At 32.5% G+C, this 15,469-nt stretch overlaps 2 protein-coding genes and 1 non-coding gene across 3 annotated transcripts; 1 reads left to right on the top strand and 2 right to left on the bottom strand.

Moving 5' to 3' along the window:
* Positions 1-5,714: 5,714 nt before the first annotated feature.
* Positions 5,715-8,650, bottom strand: LOC129287134 (actin-101-like). The gene is made up of 5 exons (XM_054923289.1): positions 8,516-8,650; positions 7,745-7,814; positions 7,108-7,501; positions 6,313-6,926; positions 5,715-6,207 (listed from the first exon to the last, which is right to left on the bottom strand). The coding sequence occupies exons 2-5, from the start codon at positions 7,802-7,804 to the stop codon at positions 6,142-6,144; spliced, it is 1,134 nt and encodes a 377-aa protein (XP_054779264.1). The 5' UTR covers positions 7,805-7,814; positions 8,516-8,650; the 3' UTR covers positions 5,715-6,141.
* A 2,830-nt stretch (positions 8,651-11,480) lies between these two features.
* Positions 11,481-11,553, bottom strand: TRNAF-GAA (transfer RNA phenylalanine (anticodon GAA)). The gene has a single exon. It is a non-coding gene; the product is annotated as a tRNA-Phe (tRNA).
* Positions 11,554-11,614: 61 nt separating this feature from the next.
* Positions 11,615-14,157, top strand: LOC129287135 (cytochrome b-c1 complex subunit 6-1, mitochondrial-like). The gene is made up of 4 exons (XM_054923290.1): positions 11,615-11,774; positions 12,602-12,686; positions 13,625-13,714; positions 13,804-14,157. Coding segments are annotated over exons 1-4 (210 nt in total). The 5' UTR covers positions 11,615-11,772; the 3' UTR covers positions 13,837-14,157.
* Positions 14,158-15,469: the final 1,312 nt, after the last annotated feature.

Below are 15,469 nucleotides of genomic sequence, written 5' to 3'. Positions count from 1 at the left end.
ATTAGGTTAACCTTAGATTTAATAATAATTGGACCATTAATCATTGAACCATTGTATTGACCAATACCTATTAACACATGGGACTCACTCCTTTTCTCCCCCCACTTTTCCTTCACCCATGTCTTCTCTAATAAGCCAAGCAAGGAAATATTAATTTTCTCCCCTCTCTCTTCTGCCAATGTTCTCTCCAGCCAAACACCGTGTAAATCCAAATAATGAATCTTGTCAAACACCATGTTTGAACCGAAAATTGAGTGAGACCCAACAGATAGGCCCAGTGAGAGTGGAGGTAGGGAGAGTACATAAAGATGAAGCATCGATTCAACAAAGACACGAACAGTGTGACCAATCAACCACCAGGGCATAAATGGTCTGGTTAGCCAAAAAATATGTAACAAGCAAGCACGAAGAAGAGTGGCAGGTCTTAAGTGATACAAAGTGCTAAAGGATGTGCAATAGCTGTGTGTTGGCGTCACTAAGGAGAGACAAACCATAGTCATTGTAAACCATAGTGATTAAAAGGACAATTATACTTAAACTATAAGTCAAAAGTACTCCCTCCTATCTTATTTATAAGACATTTTTTAAAAGTAATTTTTAATTTAAAATATGGAATATCTTGTAATAATTAAATCATTTTTTTCCAATTTTACACATTATTAATTAGCGTAAAGGTATTTAATATAATTATTTATTATTTAAAACTAAGTAAAAATGAAAGTGCATCTTACTTTTTTATTATATAAAAAATTAATTTTTTTTAAGATATTTGAAATAGTTGATAGTATCTTATAATAATGATCATAAACAATATTTGGAATGTTAAACCTTTTTTTTTCTAATACAATTTTGCCTCACATTTGAAAATGTTGTAATGTGCCCTTTCTTGTTAACTACAAGATAATATCTGTTAGTTTAGTGTTGTGGGGCTCTCACATTTCTCTCATACTACTTAACATTCAACATCCTTATGATCAACGAGAGGGGCAAATTACGACATCTGTTAATATTGTGAAGCAGAAGTGCAAAAAAAGGAGAAAAAAGGGTGGGGGGGGGGGAATCGATGCACATGGATTTATAGTTTAAATATATTCATCTTTTTATATTGTTGAGATAGAGATGTATTCTCTTAATACATCTCTATTTCAACACTCATCATCCTTTTGAATTTACAACGACTTGCATCACTCGACCTAAAAAATAAACGACAGAGAGATAATTTTAAAAAGTAAATATAAAATTATCACTAAATAAAATTTTGGAGTGCATTCTCAGATGATGAATCACTAAGCAAAATATCAAAAATGATTCTCAGAGAGCGAATCGTCAAGTAGGAAACTCAAGAGTGATTTTTGGACAAATGAAGCACTCTGTTCTGATTTTTTGGACCTTCACCAATTCACTTCACTATATGAATTAAACCTTTTACATTTATGTATTCAAAAAATAAGAACAAAAAAAAAACGCATAGCAACTTATGAGCCATCAATAAAAATTAACAATATTTTATAAAAAAATTTATTCATATTTTTTGTTATTATTAACTTATATTTAATTAGCATATATGTGTGTTTTTTTTATACGGCATAACAATATTTGTTAGTAAAATAACTGCAAAATAATAGTAGATGAGTTTATGATAAAAAATAAAATTTTAGGAAAATTAATTTTAAATTTTTAAAGGCAAAAAGTTCTATGCAATTGTATCAAAATTTAAAAGAGTTTTGTATATTTTAACCAAAATAAGGTTAATAATGTGTTGGCTCGATTTTTGTGAAGGGATAAGAGAGTTGCAACCTTTTTGAATATTTGAGTCTGCCAAGCATACTAGAGAAGTATGTCCTCAAAAGAGTAAGTTGCGATAAGACAATTAAAAGGGCTCCCAAAATCATATACCATGATTTTCTTAGGGTGTGCTTAATTCAAGGGAGAGAAGGGGAAGAGAGTGTTTTAATGTCACTTTATTTGATTTTGTTGGAGAGGATGGGAGGGTTTTTAATGATCCTTTGTTTAGTTTAGGAGGGGAGGTAATAACTAATTTACTATTATATCCTTATATATTAGTTTAATTTTTTTTCAATTGTTCCTTGTAGAAAATAATTTTACACAATTTAAATTTTATAATTTTTTAAAAATTCACTCTCATCTTATCATATTGTCAATATATGAATAAAAAAATTAAACTAATAATTATAATGATAACAATTTTTTATAAAAAATAAATAATTTCCTTAAATATATAATAAAATATGATGAACTATAAAAAAAATAACTCCCTTAAATATATCATATTGTTGATGTCTGAGAGTGAAATACAATCTAATATAAATTTTTTTAATTAACTGTGAATATGCTTAGAATATTAAAAATAACAAAGGGTAAAATAGTCAAAAAAATTAGTTTCCTTCCAAAAAAACTCCAATTTGGAGGGGAGCAATATGAGGGGAGGGAAGGGGTTAGTTTGGCTTCTCTCCACTCTAAAATTTCTTAACCAAATCTTCCTTACTTTCCCATCCAAAACCCCTAACCAAACATATCCTTAAAGAGTCAAGCAACTTGTAAGAGTAATAGTGGCAAGTACATTGCAAATGAGCATTAAGCTCATTGGAATTACTCAATGAAATAAATACAAGGGAAGAGTTCCACAAGGACAGAGGAGTAAATGGGTTTGGAAAACTTGCCTAAGGGTAGATTTTAAACAAAGAGGGTAAGTCGCACAGAGTGAGGTTGAAGACGATGTAGGGTTGAGATTTAAACAGTTTGCGCTAGTCGAGTATTGGATAGATTTGATAGAGTGTCCATAGAGACCTAGTTATGCACTCATTATCTATTTATAAAAATTGGCAATGGCTTGCTCTCATTTGAATTGCAGGTAATTGTCCATGCTTCTAACTACTTGAAGGTGCTCCATCGTGTGATGTGGTAAGTGTGGATGGGCTAAGATTCTCAACGAGTGGGAGGAGTGTAAGTGAGTTGGTCAACTTTCTCTAAAATGCATCATTTCACTTATCTTTACTTAGAGCTATCAATTAAAGCCAACTCATTTTTATAAGGTTTTGGCTTAGACAGACTAACTTTGTTAAGCTTGATTATACTTTAGAGCTCTATTTTGGCTAGCCTGACCTTGGCTCTCAAGGCTAAAGGGCTAGCACTTAAAACCTCGACCCTATATATATATATATATATATATATATATTTCATTATTTCAATTTAAAAATCTAAAAAATATATTTAAAATCTTAAAAAAGTTAGTGCACATAACATTAAGTTTAAAAATATAAATTCAAGACAATACATAGAATGACAAACTTAAGTCTAATAAAAAATAACAACATCACAAAATGAACAACAACAACCATTAAACTTTGCTAGTATCATTAGCTAAATCTTGATTTTTATTATCATCAACATCAATATAATTTAATCATTTTCCTTGTGGAGCTTCATTAGTGGCAAAGATATTAAAATTCTCAATTATTCTTTCTTCATCGTCATTACTTGCAACAAATAATAAACCAAAAATATAATTTCAATATATTTAAAATATGCAAAAAATATTCAAAATAAAACCAATAATAATAAGTTACCATTCAACTCAAAACCATGCAAGGAACATGAATGATAGAAACTAAATGACTATAAGGGAGGCAAGCTAGGGTTTTTGAATTTTTGAATTCTTTTACTTTACTGTGTAGTGTTTATTTTTTATATTAAATTTAAAAAATATGTATAAGAGGGCCTAAAAGGACGAGCCCTTTTATTTTTGGGCTTAAAAGGGTTGGTCTTTGCGCTTTTTAAAATTATTTACCATTTTACACTTTAAAGAAGTAGCCTAGCCCTAGATTTTTCAAGTTTAAAAGAATTGGCTTAACAAGTTTAGTCCTAACTGACAGCTTTACCTAACTAGACCATAATTAGGCTAAGCTCCCTTTTTTTACTTGGGCTTCACAAACCTTCTGCTGTTGGGTTTGGTGCTCCAAATTTGGTACAAACACATTTACTAAAAATAATTAAAAAAATATAATGTATTTTTCAAAAAGCAAAAGGAAAAATAACATACTTAATAAGAACATTAATTATAGTTGAAGATCTTAAAATTTTAAAAATTTCAAAAAAAAAACCATGATTCTTAGTCAAAAATACTTATCCACCAATTTTTATTTTTATTTTTTGGTAAACTTATCCACCAATTTTTAGTAGTCATATTTGAAATTTGTAATATTTATTTTTTAATAATATTTTGATATTGATACTCATATCCCATGTGTTCAACACTTTTCATTGAGGAATGCATGAAAAATTCTTAAAAGATATACAAATAATAATGAGATCTTACAAAATATAATAATTTTTTTAAGTATATTGAATTTTTCTTGACATTAATGTCTTCCATAAATATAATGCTTCTAAAAGTTATAAATATTAATAACTATTTTAATTTAAATAATAATTATTTTTTTAAAAAATAATTAAAACATGATAGTAAATGATAAGTTATACTATGCAAATTTTTTAATTACTAAAATTCAAGTGTTGTAAATATTTAGTAAGATTACTTTAATTTAAGTAATGACTACTAGCAATAATTAAAATAAAATAAATAATTATAATTTTTCTTTTGTAAAATTTTTAATAATTAAAGTTTAAATATTATAAATATCAATGACTAATTTAATTTAAACAATAACCGCTTTTCTTTTAACAATAACTAAAATAGAATAGGAAAGGACAAGTTTTGCTTTACAGATTTTTTAATTCCTAAAATTCAAAAATTCTGAAAATTCAAATACTATAAATATCCATAATTACTTTGATTAAAATTATAATTATATTTTTATGATAAAAAATAAAATGAGAAAAAAAATTATAACTTCCTCTTACAAATTTAAATATCAACATTCACTTTAATTTAAATAATACTCCTCTAATCCTACTTAGAGACAAAGAGATAAGAAAAAATTTAATCTTATTTATAAAACACTAATTAATTTTCAATCTTTCTCTTTATATTTTTATCTTTATTACATACTTTAAATAAAAATACCTATTTATTAAAAATAAAAATAAACTTTTAAATTTTAAGATAAAATTAATAAAATTTAAAATTTTTCTTAAAAGATATTATAAATGACTAATAACCAAGACAAAAGAGAGAGAAACTGCTTTGCTTCTGACAATCACTAAAATAAAATAATAAATAACAAATTCAATTCTAAAATTTTTTTACTCACTAATTCATTTTTAATTTTAAATCAGTACATTACAATCATTTAAAAAACATTAATGGAAAGATTGAGAGGACTTAAAAAATATTATCGTATTCCACGAAATTATCATACTTCATAATACTTTTCCTACCATTTTCTCTTTCATTAATAATAAGTAGAAAGAATTTAAAACATTATAAATACTTTAAAAATTTAACCCAAGAATATTTTACTACCATCCCAGGACTATTGTCCAATTTAAAAATCTCAAAATTTAAAGTCTTTAATTATTATTATTATTATTATTGATGTTCTTAATTGGTCCTTTAAATGTCATCATTTCCCCCCCGGGAGGGCTAGCATGCACCTATCTGACAGTAACTCATAAATCACTGTTAACCCATTTAAAAAGAATCAGACCATAAAAACAATATCGTTCGTAAATAACCTTGCAATGCCAATAAGCATCCATGTATATATAACCAGAGGAGAAAACGACATCGAACATAAGAAAAGCAAATCAATCATAGCAACCTTAAAAATCCCATTAAGCATACAATTAATAATTTAATATAAACAGAACCGACTCAAAAATCCCCAACTCGGAGAAGATGACAAAACTTATAGTCCTCCAAACTCTAGGCACCTAAATTCATGACCAAACCATTTAAAAGGGAAAAAAATAAGGAAAAATCAAATCAAACAGAACCTACAAAGTACCAACACCATCTGCCAATTGCATAAAAGTCTGGCTTCTAAGAGACCTAAGAAAAAACATATAACATACTCAACTTACAAACCCAATCATCCATTCCACTAGATATACCTCTATTAAAAAGCCAACGCATCAACAAGTCAACCAAACTTGACTAGTGAAACATGAAACCAGACTGGGTGAAGAACTTGGACACCATCCTTCTCCACTTGACTCAACTCAAAAGCACTTCCTGTGAACAATAGCTGGACCAGATTCATCGTATTCACCCTTGGAGATCCACATCTGCATAAAAAGAAAATTAGCAAAGCACAGAAAAACATACATGAATGAATACATTCTGGTTACTTCCAATCAAGCAAATAGGAAGAGGGGGAAAACAACAGCAACCTGTTGGAAAGTGCTAAGTGATGCCAAGATAGAACCACCTATCCAGACACTGTACTTCCTCTCAGGAGGTGCGACCACCTTGATTTTCATGCTGCTTGGAGCAAGAGCAGTGATTTCCTTGCTCATACGATCAGCAATTCCAGGGAACATGGTTGAACCACCACTGAGCACAATATTTCCATATAGATCCTTCCTGATATCAACATCACATTTCATGATGGAGTTGTAGGTAGTTTCATGGATTCCAGTAGCCTCCATACCAATTAGAGAAGGCTGGAAGAGTACTTCCGGGCACCGGAATCTCTCTGCCCCTATGGTAATGACTTGTCCATCAGGCAATTCATAACTCTTCTCCACTGCTGAACTACTCTTAGCAGTCTCCAATTCTTGTTCAAAATCAAGGGCAACATATGCTAATTTCTCCTTCACATCACGAACAATTTCCCGTTCAGCAGAGGTGGTGAAAGAGTATCCTCTCTCCGTAAGAATTTTCATCAGGTACTCAGTTAAATCACGACCAGCAAGGTCCAGCCGAAGAATTGCATGAGGGAGAGCATACCCTTCGTATATGGGTACTGTGTGGCTCACACCATCACCGGAATCAAGCACAATACCTATTTACATAACCAACACAAAACAGGTAAGGAAATTTAAGGCTAGACATAAAGATTAGAAAAAGGAATATATGAACTCGAAACCCTTGTGAACAACACTTTCATGTTTCTAAATTGTCTTCTGGAACTAGTCCAAGTCACCATGCGACCAATATAAACCAAAATCCACAACAATAACAACCTGTTGTACGTCCACTAGCATAGAGAGACAAGACGGCCTGGATAGCAACATACATAGCGGGCACATTGAAAGTCTCAAACATAATTTGGGTCATCTTCTCTCTGTTGGCCTTGGGATTGAGTGGTGCCTCAGTAAGAAGTACTGGATGTTCTTCAGGAGCAACACGAAGCTCATTGTAAAATGTGTGATGCCAAATCTTCTCCATATCATCCCAGTTGCTGACTATACCATGCTCTATGGGATACTTCAAGGTAAGGATACCTCTTTTTGATTGGGCTTCATCCCCCACATAAGCATCCTTCTGACCCATCCCAACCATAACGCCAGTGTGACGAGGTCGCCCAACAATGCTGGGGAAAACTGCCCTTGGGGCATCATCACCAGCAAAACCAGCCTGCAAGCTCAGAAAAGATAAGTCAAGTATGAGCCAGGTGAAAATTAGGAGACCAAAGGATCAAAAACAAACTATAGTTCATAATACCTAGGCACCAAGAGAAAAATTTTACATGGTTAAATTAACCAACACCAACTGAGCTCTCAATAAAGGAAGAGATGTAAAGTATATCGCAATTAAGCACAACTTCTAATTTTTCCTTTCAAAAATATTTCTATATTCTAGCTCAGCTTGTTCACTAACCTTGACCATTCCAGTTCCATTGTCAACAACAAGAGGTTGAATGTCCTCAGCGTCAGCCATCTTTTATGATCTGTACAATTGCATAAGCACCCATAATAACAACTGCAAGTAAAAATCCTCAAAAGAATGTGCAAGAATCAAAATTAGGTTCAAAAAATTAAGCAAGTGGCAGCCTGGTAGGCAACTTGAGAGGCCATGTTTGAGGCTTTTGCTAGAAAATTGTAATACATAGACGTTAGTTCTACAAAACACAGTTTTCCAACACAATTTAAAACAATTAAGAAGTAAAACAATTTTATGTCACTCCACAAAGCACCATGACTCGCCAAGTACATGCAAAATTTGAAAGAAAACCCCAGAATCGTCAAAGATCAGCAATATGTGCACCAGAATACAGCCGCAAAACAAGTAAAATTTTGTAAAGAAACATGTAACACGTTAATCGGCCAAATAATATATCATCGCCTAATTGATCATCCAGAAATAGCCAAAAAGAGGCACAAAAATAAAATCAAATTCATGAGAGAAATCTCCCATCAAATCTAGTGAGATAGAAATCAGCCCAAAACAAATTACAACAACAGAATAGATCTCGATCAGCCATAGCAAGTAAAGATCGGAAATTTTGCGATCCACGAAAGGCAACAGAAAACACAGCTAAGAATTGCGGATCCAGAAGATGAACAACTCATCAGAAAGCAACAGTACAGCATGAATTCAAGCATAGTAAAATTCACTGAAAGAAAAACTACAAGGAAGATCCAAACTCACCTTCTTCAAACGGAACTCGAACTCACTGGTACGTAGGTACGGGACGGTCGAGGGAGCAGTTCGTAGAAGAGGTAGCGGCAGGACGATAGTGCTCAATGGAAGAGCATCAGACGAGCTATATATTCCATGAGCACTGGGCAGAGAGCTAAATGACATTGAAATGCGAGTGAAATGAAATCCAAATGCAGTTTGAAATATGCTTTTTGGCTAATGACCCGGTGGTGCTTGGTTCAGACGGAAAACAAATCCCGACCCGGAAGGAACACTGAACGTGGAACCGCGAAGGAAATGGGTGGACTTGTTTTATGAAAAAAAAAAAAAAAAATCCGAACAAGGAAGAGAAAAGAGCAGCGAGACATTTCCGCGGAAAGTGAATCTTGGAATCCAAACATGGTCCTAATCAGCCTGTGATGCCACGTCAGCAAATGCGGCTATTGCTGTAGGCTCCAGTGACCGCAGACCGCTTCTTGAATGTTCTGCTCTACTTTGAAGTCTGAACCCTGAAGTGTTCAATGAGGCAATGAAGTCAGTATTGTCTTAATATTTTTCAGATTAATATAATAATGCGTTAAATACCTAAATTATGAAAAATTAGTAAAAAATTGATTGCAAAATGGCTTCTCAATAACATTTGCAGGAGCACATGGATATATAGGAGAAATAGAAGAGATCCTAATTTGTAAGGGTATTAAAAAGATATGCCATAAATTACAAATTTTGATTACTTATGATTCTACAAATTTAATTTAATAATTTTTTTTGGAATTTTAAACTTATGGAGATAATATTTTATGTTTTTACTTAGTTTGTCATTTACCTAACAAAAGATTATATATCAATAGCAAAGTCTCTTTTTTTCTAATTTTTTTTATTAAAAATCAATTAGCAAAATTTTAAAAATAACTTGAATGTGATTTGAATAAAAAAATGGAGAGATATCACATATAGTACCTAGCTATATTTTGAATAAGATTGCATTTAACAAAAACAACTTGTACACTATAAAAAATGTGATATTTCAATATGCTTAACAGTAAATTTTAGACCTAATACGGTGTTAAATTATAAAAATAAATCTAAATATTAAATGATTGAATAAAAGTCTAGATAAGTCTTGTTAAAATTTATATATTCCCGGTCCAAAACAAAAGTCATGTTTGCAGGATTCATCAGCCGGCCAAGTATTTCACTTGGAAAAGCATAACTATATTCCAAGGCAAGCGATGAATGAAATGGACAGGTGGCAAAAAGAAGATCAAGTGGAAATTAAATAATCATCTCCACTTATATTGAATTATAAATATATTTCTTTTCCAAAAAAAAAAACAGAATGAGTCATAGATCGTAAATCTGAGATTTTTTTAAACTTGGTTTTGAAAAATCAAAGAAACAATATAAAATACAATCAACACTCAAAGTATCAAACCATGATCTATACAAGATGGCCACTAACTGCATGGCCTTGACAAAAAGACCATCTTGACAGTGAAGAGGAGATTTGCATACTCCTTGCATCATTTTACATTATTAATTAAAACTGGAGAGGAGAATACATGTTAGAGGTTGAAGAGTCAAAGCTATGACCGCAATCAAAAGTATCTATATCGTTTCAAAACTAAAAACAAAACATTATTGAAATTTTTAACTAGAACAACCATATCATATTATTTCATTTGATTTCTATTATAAAATATCTCTAATTACCTCATCAAAACTAATAAAAAGTAATTAAAACATTAGCTTTGTTAGAAAATAAAATAAAATTTTAATTTTTTTATTTTTTAAATGAAATATTTTTAAATTTATATTACATACTTTCTGATAATTAATGAGTTTAAATATAAATAATATTAAAAAAATATATATTCCCTTCGTTTAAAAATGTAAAGTATTTTTAACCGAATCTCACCTTCAATAAAGTAGTTACCTACTTTTCAACTAACCTTATTTTTTTATATTCATCCCTATTAAATATTTTATAATAAATATAAAGTTATTATCAATAGGATATTTTTAAAAGAAAAATAATAATTATATTTTAAAAAATTAAAAATATTTTATATTTTTTAATATTTATTTATTTTAAAATATTTTATATTTTTAAATGAAAAGAATTTATAATTAATGCCCTGTCAAATATTTCATGTTGAAGAGTCAAGACCATCAATCTGTTATAAAAGGTGCACTATGACAAGTGCCAAAAGGGGTATATTCGTACTTGTGCTGAGCTGAGATCATCTTCCTCTTGCAGCAAAAGATACAGAGAACCCTATTAGCATAGGCATTCACAAAGGAAGATGGTAGAATTTGCGTTAACCAAGTGAGGCTCTCTCTTAGAGCAGCCTTGGAAGTTAGAACCTAGTTCCCTGATATACAACCATCCAGCTGCCATTGAAGACTCTTCAGGAAGTCTGTTATGCTGAAAAATGGGATTGGTCCCCACATGGGACAGGTGGCGCCCAACAACAAAAACAAGGAACACATACTGCAGCACGCTATTAGACGCAGTGCTCGGGCAAGGCAAATTCCTGGATGATTCAGGGATTGATTCCAAATAAAGACTATGCTAGTGTTGGAAGAAGGTGTGGAGAATTTTGTTGGTTGTCTCTGGTTTTCCTCCTTTGTGGATTTCCTTTTCTTTTTCTAGGAAATCTTCCCCTTCTCTGATCGGTATTTTAGTATCTGTAATAGAGCTGTGACTCTTTCTGTGGCTATCATCTTGTTGAAACTTTTTGCTCGATAGAAATTATAGCCAAGTCTTTAACAATAATTTTGGTAAATATTTTATTGTTTATTTACTAAGTTGCAGGACACCCATATCAAAGTCCTTGTGATAACCAGTGTCGATGACAACATGCTTGTTATTGCAGGACTTTATTTTCCTGAACCATAGTCCATAGAGGCCGTTCTGAAAAATTATCCTTAAAATAAGGAGAGGGATCTTACTAAGATGGCTCCATGTTTTTGCGGTGAGCGTGGATCGAACACGCGACCTTCAGATCTTCAGTCTGACGCTCTCCCAACTGAGCTATCCCCGCGGTTGCTTTCCATATTTATGGAAGATTTTAAGGTTTCGTAATGTCTTTTTTGGGACCGCAAGTGGGTACCACATTTAAAACCGGGTCGACAGGCGTTCAACCCGCTGACATTTTCGTCCCTTGATCCGAAACACATGCTTGGCTGAACCAAAACATTGCTGAAGGCAGGCAGTGCGACTATCATCTCACCAAGATCTCTTCGCTGTGATTCTATTCGCGATGTACGCCTCAAAGTTTCCTTCTTTCTTTCTTGTCTCATCTGAATCAGATCTTAATTGCGTTGATTTAAACTCAATGCTTCTTGGAGTAGCATTTTGCTAATCTAGGGTTATGCAATTTGAGTTTATTTCTTGATGTTCTTTTATGCTATCATAAATCCAATAAATAGATGGTGATGATTTGGGAATATTTATTTCCCACTTCTAGCACAGGCTTAATTCCTGCGCTATTAATGGAAAATTGATCTTATTATGAATTAAACGCTTAAGTGCACTATCGTTGGTTTTTTTTTTTTTTTTTAATGCTGTTTTCTGACTTAGCTAAACGTAGCTTCTCTTTGCATTTCCTGGCAGTTGCTGGTACTGGGTTCTGACTGTCAGTTTGATATAATATTTTTTCATTCACTTGGTTGCGTAAAATTTGTTGAATTTATGCATTTATCCTTCTTTCTGTACTATTAGTAATAATTATCTGATTTCAATTTTTAATTTGGCACATGAATTGGATTTTGCTTTTCCATTTTTGAAATTGATCCATTATACCCTTAGGGGCCACCATATAGAATTTGCATTCATCATGTTTACTGGTAAACTCATGCAGAAGGGTCTAATGTTACTGCAGAAGAAGCTTTGGATACATTTTGTTATATATATTTGATGCCTACGGTTTTGTGGATGCTGAATTCTACTGTTAGAGACTCAGTTTCAGAATGTGAAAGGATTAAGATGTTTGCTTATGAAAATTACAACATGTTTTGTTAATTTTTTTTCGGCCTTTAGAAAATTTCTCTACTAGACATGCAGACTCAGTTGGTTTTATTGTAAATTAGGGCTGACGAAGAACCTGTTGATCAGAAGAGATATTACGAGGACTCTTGCAAGCCAAAGTGTGTGAAACCATTAATTGAATATCAGGTTTGCAATTTCACTACTGTTGAGGACCTGTAAGCTTCTATGATTTGCGGTGACAATTTTTGGCAATTTATGGAGTATGGATGACTACTTGAGTCAAATGATTTGCTTTTGTGCTTCTTACTGAATAACTGTTGTTGGATTTTACAATCATTTGTTGATTGTTAATTTTTTTCGACCTCAATTGTGATGCGGTCTTCAGTAAGATCCCAGTTGAGAATCCTTTGGTGGTAGGTGTGTAGGCAAAGAACCAAATGCCACATTTTAAGCTACAAAGAACTGTACAATAAGCAAATTTGCAAAGTAAACTTCTTTATCCAGCTAATATCATTAATCATAGTCACCTCAATGTAATTCCTAATTCCAAATATGTATTTTATGTATTGTTACATGGAAATCAAACCTAAGATCTCTGCCCTGACCCTTTGAGGCATCACCTCTTTAAACATTCCTGGAGCATATATGTTGAAGAATCTGAGTAAATAAAATTGTAAATACGACTTACCAATTCGCTAAATGTATCTCACAGAACAAAACCTTATTCACATGCTTGTGATACAGATGATATTATTCATATCACCTTTACTCAGATAGATAAGAATCCCTACTCATCATTCGAATAACGCAGAAGGTCTACATTGTTTGTTTGTAGAATATAAAAGAAGGAAAACTCCATCAAAAGAAATGAAGATGCTAGAACACTCTTGCTACAGAGTATCGAACAATATAAATATTAACATAGTAATTGAATGGATGCCCTGAGTTGTGACAATGAAGAATGTAATTTGGGAATAAAAAAGTGATGTCTGTTTTTCTTCATTTTTCCTTCATGAACGAGGATTTGAATTAATACTGTTTGTTATCCTTCGTTCTTCCTTATTTTCTGTTTATTCAAATGGAATTGTTACTTTATTGTAAAGTAATCCTGCTACTTGCAACAGGCATGCATTAAAAGAATCGAAGGTGATGATTCTGGGCACAAACACTGCACTGGGCAGTATTTTGATTATTGGTCATGTGTTGACAGATGCGTACGTATTACTTCAACACTCGATTATCAAACTGTTCATCGTATGTTTATGTTATGTAGTCTCTGCTAAACTTTAATCTGACAATGCAGGCTGCACCAAAGCTATTCTCCAAACTGAAGTAAGAGGAGAGATTTTGGTGGTATATGATCATTATCCTCTCATATTTTTCATTCCCGAATAACTGCTTATAGACACCTGATTTTGAACTCAAACTATACGCCTGTATGGTTTTCAATGCAGTTCCTACAAAATTTTAAAAACAGTGTAACCTGGGATCTTGATTAATAAAATCCTGTCAAACTGTATCTCGAGAGTTTAAATTTGGGATGTAAGATCTAACATTGAGGTTCTAGTACTGATGATTCTGACCTTTTGAGTAAGAGGGTTTGTTGTAATATGGAAGTTTTGAATGGTGGGTTGAAGGGTGTGTTTTTGAGTTCCTATCTCAAGTTTCACTGCTGCTTTACATACGTATATTGAACCATCAGCGCAAATCTTCATTTCTTTCTGTCTTGCATGCTTTGTTCATATCAAAATGGAAGATCTACATTCTAGGTGGAATTCATCAGAGCACTTAATTTGACTTTGATGAATACAGCTTGGACAACTTCTCTCCTGCAAAATTCATTTCACCGAGCTATATACTTCTTTTTTTTTTTTTGGAATAATTACACTGAATCCCTCGCAATACAATTAAATATTATAAGCTAACTGAGCATGGCAACTTGTAGTATTTATTTATGTTGTGGGGAGCTATTGTGTAATTTTCCATTTTTTAGGTAAAAACTATGCAGTATTTGCTATTATCAAATGGCATTTGCGCCATTTTGGGTCTTAAAGGGGGAGAAACTCGTGCGATTTTTTTTTTTTTTTTGTGGTTGTAATTCATAAGATTTAAAATAAACGTCTTGCATAAAGGATATTAAATTCACTCTTCCAAATCCTATCACGTGACAGTAGAGGAAGAAGCTTTAGGGTCTGTTTGGTTCGAGAGGAGGGAAGGGGAGGAGAGAGGAGGTGAGGGGAACTCGCCCTCCAATTTGGAGGGGAGGCTTTGGAGGGGAAGGGAGGAAAAATTTTAATCCCCTCCTCCTAACCAAAGGAAAGGAGGGGAGGGGAGGGAAGGGGCTCCCCTTCTCCTAACCAAATGAGGGGAGGGGAGAGCTTCCCTCTAACTAAATAGGACCTTAAGCAAAATAGTTGCTAGAGGAGGTTGGGGTGAAGGCGCCGAATCAAAAGAACACAATTCCTTTGCAGCTCAATCTACAGCTTTGTTATTTTCTCTACAAAGCTAGAGAGCAAGAAGCATTGCCTAAAGACCTCACAAGGTTGGTTAATCACATCCGTCTAAACTTGGCTGTCTCATATTAGACGTAGACAGCTCATGGGATCATGATGGAAGAGTGATTTGTGGAGGCCTAATTATCTGTGATGAATTGAATCAAAGGTTTCATGAAATACTTTGAATATTAACCCAACACAAGCACAACAGTTGGACTTTTGGCAATCTATGAAGACATCAACTTTTGCTAGGATGAAAAGTTAAGTCAATGCTTTTAACAATTCGATGGAAACTATTAACCTTATTTAGAATGAACATGCTTAGAATCATCCCTTATGTGAGATTAGACTATCACTTTAAACCTTGCTTTTAAAGAAACTTATCGATACCCAAAGAAGCTTACTTACCTTGCAAACCATGATAATTTTAATATGAGGACTTTACATGACCCACATTAAAGGTGTAGGAATATT

Source organism: Prosopis cineraria, unplaced genomic scaffold, assembly GCF_029017545.1.
Source record: "Prosopis cineraria cultivar Desert tree isolate PC_DT_omini unplaced genomic scaffold, ASM2901754v1 PC11, whole genome shotgun sequence".
Lineage (NCBI taxonomy): Eukaryota > Viridiplantae > Streptophyta > Magnoliopsida > Fabales > Fabaceae > Prosopis > Prosopis cineraria.
Note: the sequence above shows the minus strand (reverse complement) of the source record. Positions and strands in the feature narration are given on the sequence as shown.

Coding starts and splice junctions, on each gene's coding strand:
- LOC129287134 (XM_054923289.1), bottom strand. CDS start 7,804: ATGGCTGACGCTGAGGACATTCAACCTCTTGTTGTTGACAATGGAACT. Junction 7,502..7,744: donor ATGGAACTGGAATGGTCAAG/GTTAGTGAACAA, acceptor CTGAGCTTGCAG/GCTGGTTTTGCTGGTGATGA. Junction 6,208..6,312: donor CACTTAGCACTTTCCAACAG/GTTGCTGTTGTT, acceptor CTTTTTATGCAG/ATGTGGATCTCCAAGGGTGA.
- LOC129287135 (XM_054923290.1), top strand. Junction 12,687..13,624: donor AACCATTAATTGAATATCAG/GTTTGCAATTTC, acceptor TACTTGCAACAG/GCATGCATTAAAAGAATCGA. Junction 13,715..13,803: donor GGTCATGTGTTGACAGATGC/GTACGTATTACT, acceptor CTGACAATGCAG/GCTGCACCAAAGCTATTCTC.